Here is an 18,066-nt window from a genome sequence, read left to right on the forward strand (position 1 = left end):
TCGCTTGGCAGAACCCTTGAAGCCTGGTTCTGGTTCCGAATCAACGATCCCATGATTGGCCGTCGCAGAGGGGCGAGGGAGATCCTCGTGCTCAAAGCCAATGAACTTCTTCACGCAAAATCCATGGTCGTCAACGGATTTCGATATCTCGGAATATTGACTGTCCTATGGGGCGAACTGGGAGGGTACCTCTGGGTGCTATGGACATGTCGGTGGCCTGAAACCGGGCTGGTACGTCTCCCTGCCTTATTGAAAGCGCGCGAGCTCAAACCATGCCACTTTTGTAGTCGCGCCAGGCGGAGAGGCCTACGCACGTACTCCTGATTTCCGACCCTCAGGTGCGATACCCATTGAGCGCCCTCGTCGGTGACAATTCCTTCCTGGGGCCATTCCGGCAGTTTCTGTATGACACGAATATCCGAAAGAATTGGTATATTGCGAAGCACTTCCACCCAGATGCAGTCGTCGTTCTTGGTGATATGCTGGCCAGCGGAAAGTACGCCAGGACGCAAGCCGAGTAAGCCCCCCGAAGTTCCACGTCTCTACTCATCTGAATCAGGCACCCGCTGCAGATACAATGCCTATGCTCAGAAATTCGACAATATATTTCGCACTGGACATTCCATACCCACATACTTTATCCCGGGGAACAATGATATAGGGTGAGCAACTTCATACAACTTACACTACCATGGACTGTCTAATGCTCAGGCAGAATGGGGACCGCTGTGCCTGTCTCGAAACACATCCGACAATACTACAAGGAGCGGTTTGGTGAACTCAACCAACGCATAGTGATTAGGGGGCATGCGTTTATTCTTTTGGATGCCCCTGGCCTCGTGGACGAAGACTACCAACGGAATGCCCAATTTACTGAATACGATCAGTGGCATCCGCTCCCGGAGGGGCCAGTGGAGTTTGTTCACAATTTCAAAAGCACCCAGAATGGTGTGTGTCGTTGTGCCTAAATGCTTCGCGGGACTGACTTGCCCCTGCAGCTAGCCAACCGACCATCTTATTCAGTCACATCCCTCTTGCGCGTCCGGACGCGGCTTCATGTGGTCCGCTGAGAGAACGGGGCACAATACGACGAAATGTTGGGCACGGATACCAGAATACCCTCGGGAAACAAACGACAACGTTCCTCTTGCAAGTCTTGCAACCATCTATCGTCTTCAGGTACGTTCAAGCCGCATCTCCCCCATGACCGCACCTCCCGGCCTTATCATAGTCACGTAACTGATATGTATTTCTGTATTTTCAGTGGCGACAACCGGGATTACTGCGACTATATACACAGACTTGGTGGAGCCTCCGACGAAGCCCCCCCAGTACGTGAGGTTACCGTAAAGTCGTTCTCGCCCACGCGCCACATCCGACATCCTGGATTCCAGCTTCTTTCCTTTGTCTCGCCGGCCACGCAGCCCAGCTTTGCCGATCGGCCATGCTCCCTACCTGGGCAAAATGATATCTATGCTGGCCCGTACCTATTCGTGGCAGTGATATCCTTCTTCGGCGTGCTGTTCGCAAATTTCCTGTGGGCGAAGCGCCTCCCGAAGCACAATTTATCGCGTATTCCCTTGACGCATCGAGTCAGTGACTATCGCACTGACTCCGACGGAGACTCAACTCCAGACCAACCACCAGATTCAGCGATCTGGTCGCCTTATACCCCCAACATGCCGTTCAGCCCGATGAGCAAGTTCCCACCGATGCGAACACCTAATTCCGACTCTATTACGACAATGCGTGCCACATCGCAGCCTTCGAGTCCATATGCCTCGCCCATGCTTTCGCCTATGATGTCACCTGCGTTTGATGAAGACACGGAAGACGGCGTGTATATTAGCCAATACCCTCTGGATAGAGGATTTGCCGAGGGTGACGAGGAGCACCACGGCTTCAAATCGCCCCTTCTGCCGTCCTCTTCCCCCGAAACCGCTGGTAATGGGTGGAAACTCTCAGATCGAAAGTCCTCTTCGTTCTCGTGGTCATGGTCGTTTGTCTTCAGAGGAAGGCGGAGACGGTTGACGATGAGTGTTCCTGCTGTAAAATCACTGATAGAGTACATTTGCGTGGGAGATGGAGCGAGCCCCTGGAGGAGGCGCTCCGCTGCTTGGGGCGTTGTTGTCGACTACTACCAGATCGTATGGCCGTCTTTTGTGGTTTGGTGTATTATTACTTGGTGGACGACATTCTGATCTACTCGGCTATGACATAGTATACATACATATATACAGCATCCTCTTATGTTACAATAGCACGGTCATTTATCTTGATATCCCGACCAACGTCCTGCTTTGAGCTTTGATATCACTATCTGAAATAACTTTTGGGGTACTTGAGCGGGTCGTTGTGACGCTTATTGACCGAAGATGTCGAATTGGGCCGTCGAGGTATAATCTGATCGTACCGTGAGTGTACCTATAGTACCACGGAAGTAGTGACATACTACGGGGTAGGCACAGCGTCGCTTATTGAGATTGGTGTCTGTGATACCGGTAAGGGATCATCCTTGGGGGACGGTGATGAGTTTAATTCCGACTTGGCTTCTTCGTACCGCTTCCTCTCCTGCATCCGAACTTTGTGTAGCAGAGGAAGGACGGAACCAACCATGGACCAGGCTTGATGGATTATACCATACTCACTCGCCGGTGAGGAAGACTCCCAGTCCAGTATCCTCCAGGTTCCACCGCATTCAAGTTCGCACTCGGAGGGGATGAGATGGCTCAAGAACAGAGCAACATTCTCGTGGTCAGTTATATGTGAGAGCCCTACTGAGAGGGTTTCTAGGCATTTGAACGGCACGAGGTCGCGTGATGACGGGAGGTCCTCTTCGGCAGCGTTCATGTACAGACCAAGTTGACGAATGTTGGGACAATGTTCGGCAAAGGGTATGAGGGCAGCGATGCTCAGGGCTGGCGGATGGTCGAGAGCAACGGGGTCGCTATTGAGCATAAGTGTTTCGAGGTTTGGCCATGCTCGTGCCAATTCCTCCATGTCCTTATACTTGAGGTCGATAGGATAGTAATGGTTAATGTCGAAAGATGTTAAATTGGGTAGCGTTAAGACCGGACGCAGGTTAGCGTACGCGAGTCGCTCGTCGGTAGGTGGGTTGTCCGTGGTAGATAAGTGGGGATTCAGCGAGAGGTTGATGAGCAAAGGACAATTCTTCACGATGACGGAGAGGAGGTTATGTATGTCGGAAGGTGATTCGGGTAACGCTGAGTCTATGAAGAGCATTGTAATATTCTGCGGGGAGAATGGCTGGTCGAAGAGTTCGGACGCATGGACGAAAGGCATTGACAACGCTAGGTCATAAAGGGCTGGGAATGCACCTTCACCAAGGGTCGCTGGCGGAAGAGCTACATCTTGGCTGTCCCCTCTGCCTTGTTCGTCATCGTATTGGAAACCCAACACATTGAGGTTTGGCAGTCGAGAGAGGGTCTCGGAAATATTGGGAGAAACGTAATATAGTGGAAGTATGACCTCTTTGAGTTTCGGGAGCCCCGAGAGTAGTTTGATCATGTCCGCCTCAATGTCGGAGACTGACTGAACGCTGCTTATATCGAGGACCTCGAGATCAGGCATTCTGGTCGTGACAGCCTGGAAGAAGGCAGCCAGCCCGTTTGGAGGAGTGACCATTTCCTCCCTAAGAAAGAACTTGAAACGTTTCACGGTTTTGTGCATGAACAACACGGAGAAATTCAGATCTATACTCCGGCTCCATTCGAGAGTGTGCAGGACGGGCAGGATATTGAGGCTGATGCGCGTTCTTGATACTTCATGGAAGACGTTCGGAGTGACGGTACGAGACTTTGACTTTTCACGGTTGTGCACCAAAGCTCGAATGCGACCTGCATATCGCGTAAACCGTTTCCAATCCTCGGGCTCAATCGAACGAGAGAATGCCTGGAGCTTGATTCATTCAACGTTCGCTACGCATATGTTACAAGCCGCACTCACGTAGCCCTGACCGGCCTTCTGTTTCAACGGTGCAAGAAGTGACAGCAGATTGTGAATATCGTCTACTTCTTTCCAGAGGACGTCCAGTGCCACATTGGACCACGTCTTGCATACACAAGCGTTTGACAGGATATCCTTTGGTCCCAGCAGCTGGCAGATGGAGGAGAGTAGCTCCGGGATGGCCAACGCGCGTTGGACGCTCGACGTTGTATACAGCGACATAGTGGTTGTGGTCAAAGAAGCCTTTGAGGGTCACCAAATGGAATTTCAAAGATTGTGGCACAAGTCACGTTCACCGCGACGACTCTGGCATCAGGGGTTCCGTCTCTTGCCTAATTCAGACAGCTTGATCCTATACCGCGATGTCCTACAATTATGTCGACCCACCGAACTCGAACCTGGTGCGTATCGAAGCTACTGCACGGTTGGAAATATACTAACAGTGCTCTGTAGACGTGCTGTATATGCCGGTATGCCCACCTTTTATCAGTTAGACAAGGAACACTCCTAAAGTTAGCACCGCAGTGCGCCATTCGTGAAGCCGGTCACGACGCGGACGTGCATGCACACATTCTGCTATGAATGTATCATCCAAGCGCTGCAACACTCCCCGCACTGCCCTGTGGATCGCTCATCCCTTGTACAAGATGATTTGCTTCCGAGTGACCCAATAATCAGATCGGTACGCATTCCAGCAGCCTTGTTTATTCTGTTTCGCTTTCTGATTGACCGTAGTTAGTGGACGAATTGATTATTGAGTGTACTAATCTTCCACTAGGATGCACCGAAACCTTCCAACGACAATTGCTAGAATCGCATCTAAAGGACTCCTGCCAATACACTGACGTTATATGTGGAGAGGATCAATGCAACGAGGTTGTGCTAAGGAAGGACGTTGGGAAGCACGCACATGACTGCGCTCACCGAGCCCTACAATGTGAAGGTTGTCAGGCCGAGATCAAGTTCGTCAACATGGAGGTTCGTCAATCATTCGCAGCACAAACACCGCTGACAAAGTGAACTTGTAGGCTCACATTTCTGAGTGCCCCGCAACTACCGCCACATGTCCCTCTTGTTACCTTGATATGCCCAGGTCAGAGCTGAACTCTCATCGCGAGACTTGCCCCGAAGTTATTATTGGATGCTCCCAATCGGCCAATGGGTGCCCGTGGACCGGACCCCGACATGCTGGGAAGACCCACAGTATATCCTGCCCTTATGAGGCAATCAAAGGCTTCTTTGCCCTCAATCAAGAGCGTATATCCGCGATTACAGGAGAAAACGCAGTCCTTCGGCAGAAGGTCGACACACTCGAAAGGCAGCTGCATGCGACAAAACAAGATGTTCAGGTTGCAACTGCTGCTCTAGGCCCTTGGTACCGAGCTCCTGGAATTTGTCCTCCTATCTCTCAGCGAGTTGCTGTAGACCTGCCAATCGACGTCCAGCCTTCGTCTGCATCACCCTCCAATTATAGTGGGAATCGCTCCCCTCCTTTCCCATCATCGAATATCGGAGGACTTCCACCAAACGCAGCTGACCCCTTCGCGCCCTTCTTCCCTAGGCCAGATGCCTCGGAACAATTCAACCCCAGTTCGCCCCCAGAAACACAATCATTAAACCAATTTCCAGGTCGAAGGATTGTGTCCGGGTCAGTTCCTAACGGCAGCGATGCCATGCGGCCCGTTCAAAATTCCGTAGCACCTGTAAATCTCAGTTCCACGATTGAAGGGGCGTTCGAAAGTCTTCGAGAGTCAGTGGTCACGGTTGCAATCTCTGTCGAGTCGTTAGCCAGGCGCAACGACATCGCTTTGACGAACGAAGCCCTACGATTGAACGAGGAAATAATGTCGCTGCGGGCAAATATACACGGTTTGCGGATGCAGGTTCGTATCTTCAGCGGAGGTTCCATTCTAGAGTTTAACCTGGTATCACAGGTCCACGCTATCATGATGGATCGAAATGCACAAGTGACGGGGCGCTCAAGCGACTTCTCATCTAGTGGCGATGTGTGGCAGAATGGTGTTCCTCGAATCCATTTCCCCCCAACCCACGGATCAATAACAAAACTATAGCACAGAAAGTTTCAAAGTATCATTATTATCTTACGCTATTGATAGCCTTGATCAAATGTAGATTGTCTTGGAACATTGGATTATACGACGCTCAGACAGCTTCTCAGACGGAGGTTAGCAGTAGTCAGAAAATGGAATTCAACAGCGTGGACAGCATGGGTAGACAACATGATTGCAAATACAGCTACAAGACGGAGCAGGGCTTCGCAGGGGTTGGTATTGAAGGGGTGCCGTGGACAGTGAAGTCAACGCGCCGATGCCAATAACTGAGAGCGCGGAAGAATCCTGCAATGGGAGAATCCTTTGCTTTTACTACTCGAGCACGAAGTTTTGATGAACTAAGACCCTTTCGAATGGTCTCGAAGCGTTCAACGACTTCGTCCATGGTGGGACGTTTTGAAGGGTCATCGTGGGTCATATCAGCGACTAACGGTTTCATGAACTGGAAGCCTAGCCGTTTGCTAGCGAACCTAGAACCCTAAGAGAGTCAATTGTGAGGACATACCCAACGTCTCGGAAGGCGAAAGTTGTACTTCTGTGAAGTTCTCCCTGATTAAATTTCCCAATAGGTAGACGTCAGTTGGGAATGGATCGCATGCATCCGTAGTTTTGTATTCTGGAGCAGATTTATCGGCCCCTCGAATTATGGGTTCCTGCGGAGGGCGTTCTTCTGCTTTGTATTTCCGAGACAGGCCAAAATCAGTGAGGTAGTATTTCACTGGTTTCTGCGTCCTTGTGTAATGCCTGGCGTTGGCACTCAAGTCCAGTTTACGCCATGGCCGGCAAGGATGGTATCTGTCGATGTAGAGTTCCCTTGCGTCCATCATGACGTTGAAGAAGGTCACGTCCCTGCGTTATGCACTGTCAGAATCAAGTGCAAGCGGTGCAGAACCTTCATTTCTAAACGCCACACACCGATGGGCAACATTATGGGAATGCATGAATTGCAGGCCCTCCATCACTATGTTTGAGCCGACCCCGTGGTGAACCGTAGAAATGTGCTTACTTCGAACATCTGTCTGAAGAACTCAACAGCCTCCCCTATTGTATCGAACCTAGGATCATCATGAACTCGTAGCATAGGCATTACAACAATTTGAATTTCGTCGTCGTCCGGGACCTGCAGGATTTCATAGATCGGGATACAGTGATTGCGAGGGTCCCCGGAAATTGGCTCCGTTGAGAAGAACAGGCCAATCTCCGTTTCATGGGGAAAGAGCGACTTCTTGGTTCGTTTGAGCATTAATAGCTCGCCATCTGATCGGCGCTGTGCATCTATAGCACTGTTATGCTGCAGTGTGTTCGTATAGGTGGTAGAAAATGTGATTGTGATATAGCGACTCACGAGAGGATACAAGCCGTCTGTACATTCGTCCCAGGGTTTCTTCGTGCCTTTCCAAGAGGGTTTCCAACTGGGGCGATATCTGGAACGCAGCTCGTAGCCCTGCTCGAACAGCCACTGGTAATGGTCCCGCCAAAAGTGCTCGGACTGATCGAGTCGTCCATGCAGCTTGAGCCCATGCTCTGGGGTATCAGGAGTATCCCGGGTGCTCTCCGCCATGTGTCGAAAGGGAAGGAACACGCTGTCACAAGTGTCCTTGCATAATGTATTTACCGAACATAGACAGCGCCAACTTGAACTCTGGCTGCTTCATTAGGCTATTCTTTTCCAGCACTCCGATACGTCTCTACGTCATCTGCGTAATACTGGTATAGATGTTGAAGTACAGTACAGAGAAGTAAATGGGAGTGTCAGTGCGGGTCAGTGGTGGTGTATTGTAAAGATTGAGGAAGGGGCAACTGTGAATGGCAACACAATCATTTGGGTACATGGATGGATGTCCAAAAAGAGTTGCAACATGAAATTAGAAGATACGGGATGCAGAATAACCGGCAAGACCTAAGACTGTCAGAGAAGGGAGTCAGAACGCGAGACGACTGGGAGTGAGGGGGGATTGGACGTACAATATCCAGACACCTTCTCCGATGGTGAATGGAAATACAGCGCGGTAGTCCAGATAGCGAACAACCATATTCCGATCAAAGCAACGTTTGCGCCCACTGCGAAGTAGTGGAGGGCAGGCCATGTTCTTGAATCCGTGCGTAGGGACAGCCGAAGCTGATTCGTGAGGAACAGCACCGACATAGTCAATAGGAAGATGTGTCCAGATACATCATGACCCTTGCGTAGACGTGGCCGACCGCTCCAGCCTGCGTCGGGAAGCAAGCTGACGGAGGAGAACAACTGAGGGTGTGATTCGATCGTGACGGTGCGTTTGGAGTAGCAGAGGTCGTGGGGGACAGTAACGTGGTCACCAGATGGTAGTGAGACCATGCATTCTCCTCCTGAGGCCACAAGGACACGCTCAAACAGAGCAGGACCAAAGAACCAGCTGGTGAACACCATCCATACGAGTGTCTCGATCGCCCATTTCGCGAAGCGGTTCGCGGTTCGTATGTTTCTCGGACTTGAGAGATACGAGAAGAGGAGCACCGCTGATGTCCAGCCCCATGCACGTTTGATGAAAATTACGTTCAGAAAGTTGGACTTGTTCGCGAAGTAATGGGTGGTGTGTAGAGGATGGGGTAAGTTTGCCAGAAGCGGGTTCGAGGTGTCGAGGAAGGTTTCCTGGAGAACGGAGGATGCGGTTCCAATGAAGAGAAGGCCTGTCACCGAGGCGAATGCTATCACTTGGAGGTCGGGCATGTGGTGGTAGTAGATGAGGAATAGAGCTGAGCCTCGTCCGAGTCACGTTGTCTACGGTCAGCGAGGGTCGGCGCTTGTGCTAAATGGGCGCTTAACTTACAGCTTTGTTTGCAGGTCCGGCTGATGCCTGGAGGCTGCGATGGCCCAGAGCGAGTATCAATAGCTTATCATCGGATGGGGGCACGGCCAAAAGGCGTATGTAGAGGGGGGTCAGTGTCTCGGTGAATACCCTCAAATGCAGCGCTGATACTTAACACGGCATCGCAGTAGACTATGTCGTTAATTAAGCGACATCCCACTAGTATTAAACGGGCTTGCTAGCACACAGGAATCACCCTGAAGGAAGTCTGCCATGCACTGCACATGGCTAGTCCCGATTTTATGACCGATGGGAAATGGGGGATTTGTCCATTTAATCAACGCAATTGAATTGTCTTTCCGGGCTCGTGGATGCCTCGCCGGAGACAGAGGGTATATCCCTTGGATCGGGAATAATACCCACTTAAACATACGTCGATAAGCGCGTCTGCGCATGTTCTAAAACATGCGTGGAGTCTACAGAATGACAGCGAACTTGCAATTAAACCATTTGGGTCAAACCTTCTTTCTTCTTCTCTTTCTCAGCCCACTGAGGGGGAGGATAGGGTAGACACAAATGTAGTTTATTCATGGATAAGCAGAGAAGAAGGATTATAACACCTGGGAACTGCGCGAGTCCCAACTAATTTACTGCAAGTATGTATAATATAATTGTATGCGAGAACGAACGACTTGGGGTGGACGGAGAAAACGAAACGGGGGTCGGACGGGGTATGGACAGGAACGACCGATGCGGAGTGATATGATATCAACAAGGGGAGGGGGTAGGGTGAAATGGTAAGAGGGGCTAGAAAGCGAGGAGATAGGAGAGGGTTGATGGGGAACAAAGGATTGAGTGGCGGTGGTAGACTCCAGACCCCGAGGCGAGGGCGGAAGCAGGAGAAGCAGGCGGAGGGGGAGGCAGGGGGAGGTACGAGAACGAGAAGGGGGTCGATGGTAGGGGCTGGGTAGGGGGGCAGGGGGTTCGAAACGGAAGCAGGTACTATGGCCCCGTGGACGGTGGTGTGGCTTGTTAAACGAGGGTAAAGGGATATGCCTTGGGTCCGCGATCTACCCATGGATCCCGATTTCCGGGCTATGCCGTGACAGCTGAACAAGGCCACCCAATTACAAGCAATATCTTGCGTAGATGACGTTGACGAAAATGAGGATGGATGACGGAGGTAAATGGGGGGAAGGTGGGAATGTGAAGTACGGAGAATATACACTTTTGATTTAGGCGACAACAGGTGGCAGAGCGATACGTTGAGGAACAGTAGGCGGAGAGAGATAGATAATCGATAAAGGAAACTGAAAGGAGAAAGTAAGATAAAGATGGTAACAAACGAAAGACGGAATACAGCTTCAGAGAAACGAAGATGAAACAACGAAGACAAAAGACCGTGTGCGGAACAAAAATATACAGAAGCAACCACATGTAGAGCAAGAAACGCCGTCCCAAAACTAGACCTTGCCTCGGGTGTCGCAAAAAGGGTCCGTTCTAAGGCTAGTGGCAGACAGCAGACTAACAGCGCAGTCAGCTACGTGTAGGGCACGTACGCATTCCCAACGTTCCGTAATACGTCCATAGCCGATGATGAACGTTGCTCCGAGCCCACAATGTCCACCCCATCACTATGTCCGTACATGCCATACATCCCCGTCTCCTCGGCGCCACACTGCATGTAGTCGTGTCCATGCTGATGACTCATATGCATGCCGGGATTTTCGTTGGGCAGCGTGGTCATACCCACAGCACCTGGTGAGTTGCTGTACATGTCGCGAGTATGGTAATGTTCTGGCGGAGAAACCGTAACCGGAACAATAGGATACTCGGGTTCGAATGGATACTTGTCCGTGTAGATGGGCACATTTGATCCAGTGGGTACAGCGTAAGAAGGCTCCTGTTCGTAAATGCCGTACGTGTGACGGAGAGAAGCGTCGCTGAATTCCGAATGATTCGTGGGTGCGTTGGGATCCGCTGATTGGGCCAATGAGGGCAGGATGTCAGGGTGAGAGGCGGGAGGTGTGGGCACCTAGGAAAACAAGAGGTAAATGCACGGTCGAAAAAAATCGAAAAATCGTTACTTACTTCAGCTTTTGGCTCCTGCAGCGCATAGGCTAGTTCACTCGATCTCGAAATTGTTACATTGCTCTTAGATGAAGCAGAGGTCTGAAGAGCTGGCGGGCTCCCCCCGGGCGAAACTGTTGTCGCGGGTGACGGGTACTCGTTTGATTCCTCTATGATGTCCTGGCTGTCAGCGGGCGGGATCGCGCTAGCATTAGGGGTTCCAGCGTCCGCATACGAGGTGGATAATTGAGAGTCGGAGCGATGGGAAGATAGGGGGCTGACATCGAGACCTTTCATCATGTCCAAGAAGACGGGGGCGCTGGAATGATGGATTGTAAGCCCTAGGACGCATATCCCCGTGTCTATGGATGTACATACCAGGAATCCCTTCTCATGAATTTGATATCTGGCCTGTCTTCTAAAGCACACATGCCCTCGGTTGAATAGAACGTACTTGAATCGCTTGCGACAGAGACAAGCGACCCAAACCTTGACGGACCGCCAAAAGAACTGTCGTCTTCAGTTTCAAGCTCATCGCTTCGGTAGTTGAATTGGAAAGAGTCAGGTGAACTCCGGTCGTCCAAAGCTGGTGTTGTCAACGGGGGAGACGAATCGGGATAGGGAGCGCCGAAGGAGAAGTCAGGAGAAGGTAACGGTCCTGGAAGAGGTTGAGTTGTAGGACGTTGGCTGACAAAGTGATTGGGGACGGAGAGACGACCAGAATCACACGGCGTAAGGGAGGACATCCGACTGGGGTGTGTAGGTCGCCGCAAGTCCATTTCGGGGGGTACGGTGGATCGATGCTGTATATTTGGGCGGCCACCAGGCCCATAGTAAACCGCTGGATGATGATGCCCGTGAGCAACAATCCTCGTAGACCCAAACAACTGCGCATTCCGCGCCCTCGCTACACTAGCGTACGGGTTGTGTGCTAATCGCTGTAGACTGGCATCAACTGACCGCCTTCTTGCGAGGGGATCATATTGATCGATTAACGGGGGTCCATAGCCAGGCTGTGTCGATGAAGTTGGCAGGAGGGCGTTTACAGGCAGGGATCCTCGGCGGTAACTTGAGATAGGAATATCGGACAGATTGTTGCTAGATCTTGAAGCAAATGATGAAATGGATGTGGGCGGGTCGATGGGAGAACTTTGCCATGAGGTATTGGCTGAGGAGTCGGCGGTAACGGGGTTGTGGGTGTTGATGTGGAAAAATGGCCGCCCTACATCAACGGGACTGGGCGGCTGTGAAGATGTATCAGCGATATCCGTAGTGTTGAGTGATTCGGCAGTTGTATCAGTGGGTTCGGCAGATGGGGAGGGCGACTCCTCTGGCTGTTGCTGATCAGCTTCTCCGGTGGTCAACTTTCCTGCACCATGGGCGGCTTTGCTTGCTTTGTTCTTTTCTTTTGCTCGGCTATAAACCTTATGTCAATTGCGAAGGGGAAGGGGATGATGGTGACCCACCGATTCTGAAACCAAACCTGAAAATTGACGTGACAGGTCGCGTCAACACCCCCGTCGCGGAAGAGAAAACCAAAACTGAGGGGACTCACTTGAACGCCTCTGGCGGTCATATCTAGCTGACTCGCGAGGTCCTTTCTCCGGCTCGCGTTCGGCTTCGTATCGGACTTGAAGATAGTTTCGAGAACCTTGAGCTGCGCGCTGGTGGTCCGCTTTCTATGTTTGACTTCATTGGGCGTGTATGGGAAGAAAGCGCGAAAATCTGTGGAGGTGGGGTCCATCGAATGAGGAAGGATGCAAGGGTTTGGATAAATAGTGGTTATGACGGCGGTCGCTCGACCTTCGGCGCCGGTCATTTGAGTGTTTTAGGATAGGGTGGCAGGGTAAAGAACAGTTTGCGATTACTGGGCTGTGTAAAAGCTTGACACGAAAGCGAACGGTGGCAGAAGTGGGATAGCTGGGATATGTGTAGCGGACAGAAGCTGAATTACGAGTACTTGAAGTGGTGGGATGAGGAGGAGATGGTGGTGGTCGGGAGCAAGGATGAAAGAGTAGTGTAGGCAACGCAGCGACTTGGTCACGAGCAAAGCGTGTAGTCGACGGGGAGACGGTCAGAGCACCTGCATGAGTGAAAGGAGAGTGGAAAAGGAGGTCAGTTGGCTGGTTCTCAAGTCCCAGTATAGAACAGATCTTGGAACTGCACCCGGTCGTTGCCAGGAACCCGCGATATCAAAAACCATATCCAAATGAAGACTAGTGCATTTCGGGCGTCTAAATACCATGTACTACTACTGCGTGCATGTGTCGAGATATAACGATATACTATCTACCTGGTGAATAACATACAATGTCCCATCATACAAGAATTGATTCAAAAGTTTGGCTTTTCATGAGCATACATCCATAGCATCGCTGGCCCGCCTTTCCAAGATATCCGCCAAGAAACCTTCGTCGACGCTCCCGAGTGGACTGGCACGGAATGCGTCTAGCCCTTTCCGAAGAGAGTCGTTCATCATATTTTCCATCATCCTCCGGGCTCGCGCTACTACTGGATGGTCGAAGACATCCTGAGCGCTCACCCTCGACTCCGGATTCGTTCGCATCATGCTCCGCAGGAGCCCCAACAACTCGGGGCTATCGTCCAAATCCACCAATGAAAAGTCTTCCTGTCGTAATTGGTGCCATGCGTCTCCCCTACAGTAATAGATCAGGATATATTCTGTCGGCGACCTCAGCATAAACACTCACTGGTCTGGCACAACTATGTTGGATGCCGTCTCAAGCATCGTCATACCGAGGCTAATATCGGATAAATATGACATGAGAATCTTGCAGAATGTCAGAAGGGTGGACACCTTACCTGAAGACATCGGCTGCTTTGCCATATCTGCCCTGCAGAACTTCTGGTGCCAAGTAGAGTTTATCCCCTTCTCGTTCGAAGGGGCCCTCCCCGAGGCTAACGTGAACGCCTGTCCTAAGGCTCGCATTGGCTGCGCTCCCCCAATCCCCTCCACTTCCCTCCATATTTGATCGGGGGCGGGGCCAGAACGACGCCATCCCAAAGTCGCCAATCTTGAACCTTCCCTCAGAAGTGATAAATATATTCGCAGGCTTGATATCCAAGTGGATCACTCCGGCATCGTGGACAAAGCGAAGACCCTAGAGAACACCAACAAAACCACAAGCGGTCAGTATGACACACGGAAACACTAATCATTTAAACAAATTGGGAAGCGAATAGCAGAAGAAGAACAGAAGATGATATAATTTCGGACAACTCACATTGCTTAGATCAACAAATATCTTCCACACTCTGGCTTCGTCTAGCCTGGGGAAAACTCGACCATATTCCCACAAGAACCGCGCAAGGTTGCCCATCTCGCACAGTTCTGTCTGGATATACAAAGCTTCATTCTCCTCCCAACTATCCACGTAGCCCAGGACATTGGGATGGCAATTTTCCTTGCTTCCACTGGCTAACGTAGCAACCCTGGACAGATGTTGCAAAGTGTCTACCTCTTCGCGCAAGCGTAGCCTGTAATAGAGTAACGTCAGCCAATGAATCCATATCTGACCAGAAGCCCGACAATATCCAATCAAAGGCCGACCGACCCAGTCTAACCAATGACAAAGGCCGACCAATGACAGGACCAGCAAAACATGATGGTGAGAACAGAGCTACTCACCGATGCCGTACACCTTCAAATCGCTTGGATTGTTTGATAGCATACCCTTTGCCGTCTTGCCCTCCATCCTTCCGGCGAACTTTAATCACTCTTCCAAATTCCCCGCTCCCGACTTCATCTAATTCCATAAAGTCACGTTCATACCGGCCGGGCTGTTCATAGGCGAAGGAATCAGAGAGTCGCGATCGAGGAGCCAATCGCGAGCTAGAAGGATACGGCCCTGCTGACAGTCGTGGCGCTCTGCGATGAGGTTCGTTGAAAGTGGCAGTGGGAAGGGGAAGTGATGATCTGGGTTTGTTCCGTGGCTGCTGTTGGACCGTAGCCGGCCCGATGGGTAGATGTCGAATAGAGGGCGAGTGTAACGTGCTGGAAGAGCTACTGGAGGAACCCGATGTGGAACGAAGCGGCGATAGCTTGGCCACATTCTTCGAGGGCGAATCTTGGGCGTGGACACGTGTCAGAGCGGGGATGTCGTCTAATGAGAGAAGAGAGATATAAGCCAATGACCCATGAACATGAGTACAATAACTTACCTGAAGGATTGACACGAGTTGGTGTCGCATTACGGGAGCTATCACTGCCGCTTGAGAACGAAAACGCACCGCTGCTACTCCTCCTCATGAGCCAGCGTGTCCTCGATACTGCAGAGGCAGGCTTCTCAGCCTCGGGTTTCTTTGCTGGTCTGCCTAAACCAAGTCCTCCGTACAGACCAGCCTTGCTCGTGACCTTTCGCCCACTGGGACTATCTTCCTCGTCCTCGGTATCGCTTCCTCCTCCTCCGCTTTTAGCTCCCCATTGCTTCAACCCTCCGAGTGGTAGTGCCGGTAGACTCTGCCTTGGTTTTCCTTTTCCCTTTTTGTTGCCAGCCTCCGCCTCGCTTGGTAGACCGAAACCACCGCCGTAGTCAAAGTCAAGGTTCGCTACCTTGTGTGCGATGGCACTCTGCCAGGGGCGGTCGCCGTTGAGGAATGTCGTTTTAACCTTCTTGACAGGTGTTCCAGGCGGTCTTTTGGCCTCTCCATCTGCACCAGCCTCCCCTCGACTTTTAGCACCTTTGCTAGTTGCTGCTAGGATACGAATAATGAACGCGTCGGGGTCGGCTGTTGCCAATATACCGTCAATGGATGTCGAGGAATCGTTTATGCGGATATTGGCGTCGGGCCAGCCGGAGAATTGACCGGGCCCTATTCCGGGCGTAACTAGCCCGTCGTCGGTATCCGAGTTAATGGAATTGAGACTGCTCGAGGCGGGTGGCATCAGATTCAGTGAAGCGCCGGGGGTGCCGTGCTTGTTGTCGTAATCGTCATCGTCGCTAACGACGACACCCGAATCTCTTGGCCGATACTTCTTGGGAAGGGTCTGAGGTTGCTGCTTCATTCGTGGTGATGGCGTCCCTTGCGTGATGTTGAAGACGAAAGAAGCACCGTCGGGTCGCAAGCTCATCGACTCAGTGCCGGAATCGCTGCCAAAGAACATATCTTCCTCCATGTCCGTGTCTCGAGACGAGTTACCCACGTCGTAGATGGGAGAGGAATGCGGCGAAGGAGCCTCTGTATCGGTTCTAATAGCATTCCATATATGCGCTTGCTGAGGGCCCGCGTAACTGTGCCGGTTGTGGACTTTAGATCGCTTGTGAGCTAATTGATGCTTAGAAAGAGAGGCGGCCATTGTGGAGTTAATCCTTGTACGCCCGGGCGCTGACTTGACGGGCGCTGGAATGGGAGGGCCGAAGAAAAGCGTCGCACTCTCGACGCGGTTGAGAGGTCGGGGAGCTGGACGTGGTAACGAAATGGGATGCAGACCATTGCTAAGCATAGGGGGGCGACTGGTAGCAGCGCTCGTTCGCCGTCGGGGAAGAGGTGATCCCATATCAGACGAGGACGAGGCGGATCCATTGCGACGATGCATGCGGTTGGATGGGAAAGGGATCGCAGGAGGGCCAGCTTTGGGGACCTTGGATGGCTAATAGGAGTCAGCAGATGTACTAAGTAGAGGCGAGAACAGCATTACCTTTGGCTTCTCGAAAGCTGGCGATCTATATACGCTTTCCAAAAGCTCTTCCGAGACAGGTCTGGATCGGGCACGCCTCTTGGTGATGTGGCCACCGGGGGAGACAGCGGCCACTTCTTCATCTTTGTCCTTGCCTTTGCTCACCAATGTGCCACGCTTCATTAACTTCCCGGAAAGAGATCCAGAAAGGAAAACATTCCCTCTCCCTTCCTCGTCATCATCGGACATATCGCAGCCTGAGTCAACATTCTCCCCATCAAACTCATCGCCTGATCCATCAAAATCGGTGATACGCAGTCGAGTCAGAGTTGCTGTCTGTTTCTTCAGATGGTGCTCCGTTTCAGTCTTGGACTGCGGGGTTCTCGCGGAGAACTGGGGAGGTGGCAAAGGCGCCAGGCGGTCGAATGCGATGCCTTTGCTGTCAAGGCTTCGTTGTATGCTGAGTGGGGTGAGATTGTGCCTACGCAATGGCGTAGATGCAAGTGGCGTTGATTTGCGCTTGGTGCCAGCACCAGAGGCTTTCAGAGGCGAATTCAATTGCATTACAGAAAGAGCAGGACGTTTCGGGGTTCGTAGAGGTTGTGGATGTGGAGTAGGTGTGGGTCGCAAGGCGGTAGGAGAATCGAGGAAAATGGCGCCCTCTGCGTCGTCTGCTGATATAGGTTCTGGTTTGGCTGAATACGAAGAATACAAATGTTGCACATTGGGAGGAGATTTGAAAGGAGAATGTAGGAAGCCGCCATCAAAGTCGTCGAACTGGTCATTTTGCGGAAATAGAGGTCGTCGTCGTAAAGGCGAAGGGGTGAGCATTGGTGAGTCACGACAATGGATGGGTTCTGGGGTTCGCTGTGGTCTTCTCGCATATGAAGGAGACACACTATTGTTTCTGAGTGAGACATGGTTGCTTGTGGGGGTAGAAAGCAGCATTATTGTATGTGGTGGTAGGGCCTTGAGGTGGTGTCGCGTATGAGGCCAATGCTGCGGTGCGGCAGTGATACCGTGACCGTGTCGGAGTCAAGCTGGAGACAACGTGTACGCTTGATTCGGATCAGAAGGAGAACACACGCGTCCTCGTCGTGTCTGTCAGCTAGGTCAGGTCGAGTTCGTTATTCTTCGTCGTTTTGGGCGCCGTTCAAGGCGGCGACGAGGAGGTGAGTAAAATAATGGGGAGGGCAGGGGGAAACAGGAGAGCAGACAAATTGATTCCGCTTCTTATCAAACTCTCACGAACCCCAATATCAACATGATCACGTGAGCTTACCCTGGCTTTGCCACGAGGCTATTCAACGCCAAACCCAGGAACCCGTCCCATCGATCATTTATTGCCATGTTACAGTTGAGGACAGTCAAAGTCCGCAAATTGCGTAGCGCTCGAAGGGGATTTTTTGGGGACAAACTAACGCCAGATTCAGACTCAGGATAGCTGAAAACGTCTGAAAAAGCACCTCCGAAGTTTTTCCCACGAGAATCTGTCTGCGCCAATATTTTGGAGCAAAAAATTCAAATTGTGTGT

The 18,066-nt window shown here is 51.5% G+C and overlaps 7 protein-coding genes across 7 annotated transcripts; 2 read left to right on the forward strand and 5 right to left on the reverse strand.

Annotated features, from left to right (window-relative positions):
- Nucleotides 1–51: 51 nt before the first annotated feature.
- Nucleotides 52–2,201, forward strand: PC9H_007420 (uncharacterized protein; the record flags this gene model as incomplete). The annotated part of the gene is made up of 6 exons (XM_036776951.1): nucleotides 52–231; nucleotides 288–517; nucleotides 573–662; nucleotides 716–948; nucleotides 999–1,179; nucleotides 1,265–2,201. The coding sequence occupies 6 exons, from the start codon at nucleotides 52–54 to the stop codon at nucleotides 2,199–2,201; spliced, it is 1,851 nt and encodes a 616-aa protein (XP_036630571.1).
- A 250-nt stretch (nucleotides 2,202–2,451) lies between these two features.
- PC9H_007421 (uncharacterized protein) lies at nucleotides 2,452–4,188 on the reverse strand (the record flags this gene model as incomplete). The annotated part of the gene is made up of 2 exons (XM_036776952.1): nucleotides 2,452–3,918; nucleotides 3,967–4,188. The coding sequence occupies 2 exons, from the start codon at nucleotides 4,186–4,188 to the stop codon at nucleotides 2,452–2,454; spliced, it is 1,689 nt and encodes a 562-aa protein (XP_036630572.1).
- Nucleotides 4,189–4,328: 140 nt separating this feature from the next.
- PC9H_007422 (uncharacterized protein) lies at nucleotides 4,329–6,038 on the forward strand (the record flags this gene model as incomplete). Its single annotated transcript, XM_036776953.1, has 6 exons — nucleotides 4,329–4,367; nucleotides 4,420–4,436; nucleotides 4,492–4,648; nucleotides 4,702–4,944; nucleotides 4,995–5,849; nucleotides 5,901–6,038. 6 exons carry the CDS (start codon nucleotides 4,329–4,331, stop codon nucleotides 6,036–6,038), a joined length of 1,449 nt encoding a protein of 482 aa, XP_036630573.1.
- Nucleotides 6,039–6,222: 184 nt separating this feature from the next.
- On the reverse strand, nucleotides 6,223–7,599 carry PC9H_007423 (uncharacterized protein; the record flags this gene model as incomplete). Its single annotated transcript, XM_036776954.1, has 5 exons — nucleotides 6,223–6,499; nucleotides 6,549–6,887; nucleotides 6,954–6,991; nucleotides 7,045–7,329; nucleotides 7,384–7,599. The coding sequence occupies 5 exons, from the start codon at nucleotides 7,597–7,599 to the stop codon at nucleotides 6,223–6,225; spliced, it is 1,155 nt and encodes a 384-aa protein (XP_036630574.1).
- A 304-nt stretch (nucleotides 7,600–7,903) lies between these two features.
- On the reverse strand, nucleotides 7,904–8,745 carry PC9H_007424 (uncharacterized protein; the record flags this gene model as incomplete). Its single annotated transcript, XM_036776955.1, has 2 exons — nucleotides 7,904–7,944; nucleotides 8,004–8,745. The coding sequence occupies 2 exons, from the start codon at nucleotides 8,743–8,745 to the stop codon at nucleotides 7,904–7,906; spliced, it is 783 nt and encodes a 260-aa protein (XP_036630575.1).
- Nucleotides 8,746–10,287: 1,542 nt separating this feature from the next.
- Nucleotides 10,288–12,713, reverse strand: PC9H_007425 (uncharacterized protein; the record flags this gene model as incomplete). The annotated part of the gene is made up of 6 exons (XM_036776956.1): nucleotides 10,288–10,348; nucleotides 10,384–10,859; nucleotides 10,916–11,213; nucleotides 11,273–12,310; nucleotides 12,361–12,377; nucleotides 12,450–12,713. 6 exons carry the CDS (start codon nucleotides 12,711–12,713, stop codon nucleotides 10,288–10,290), a joined length of 2,154 nt encoding a protein of 717 aa, XP_036630576.1.
- Nucleotides 12,714–13,244: 531 nt separating this feature from the next.
- Nucleotides 13,245–17,480, reverse strand: PC9H_007426 (uncharacterized protein; the record flags this gene model as incomplete). Its single annotated transcript, XM_036776957.1, has 7 exons — nucleotides 13,245–13,551; nucleotides 13,606–13,656; nucleotides 13,718–14,016; nucleotides 14,140–14,392; nucleotides 14,544–15,018; nucleotides 15,077–16,505; nucleotides 16,554–17,480. The coding sequence occupies 7 exons, from the start codon at nucleotides 17,478–17,480 to the stop codon at nucleotides 13,245–13,247; spliced, it is 3,741 nt and encodes a 1,246-aa protein (XP_036630577.1).
- Nucleotides 17,481–18,066: the final 586 nt, after the last annotated feature.

Source organism: Pleurotus ostreatus (genome assembly GCF_014466165.1).
Source record: "Pleurotus ostreatus strain PC9 chromosome Unknown scaffold_5, whole genome shotgun sequence".
NCBI classification, from domain to species: domain Eukaryota; kingdom Fungi; phylum Basidiomycota; class Agaricomycetes; order Agaricales; family Pleurotaceae; genus Pleurotus; species Pleurotus ostreatus.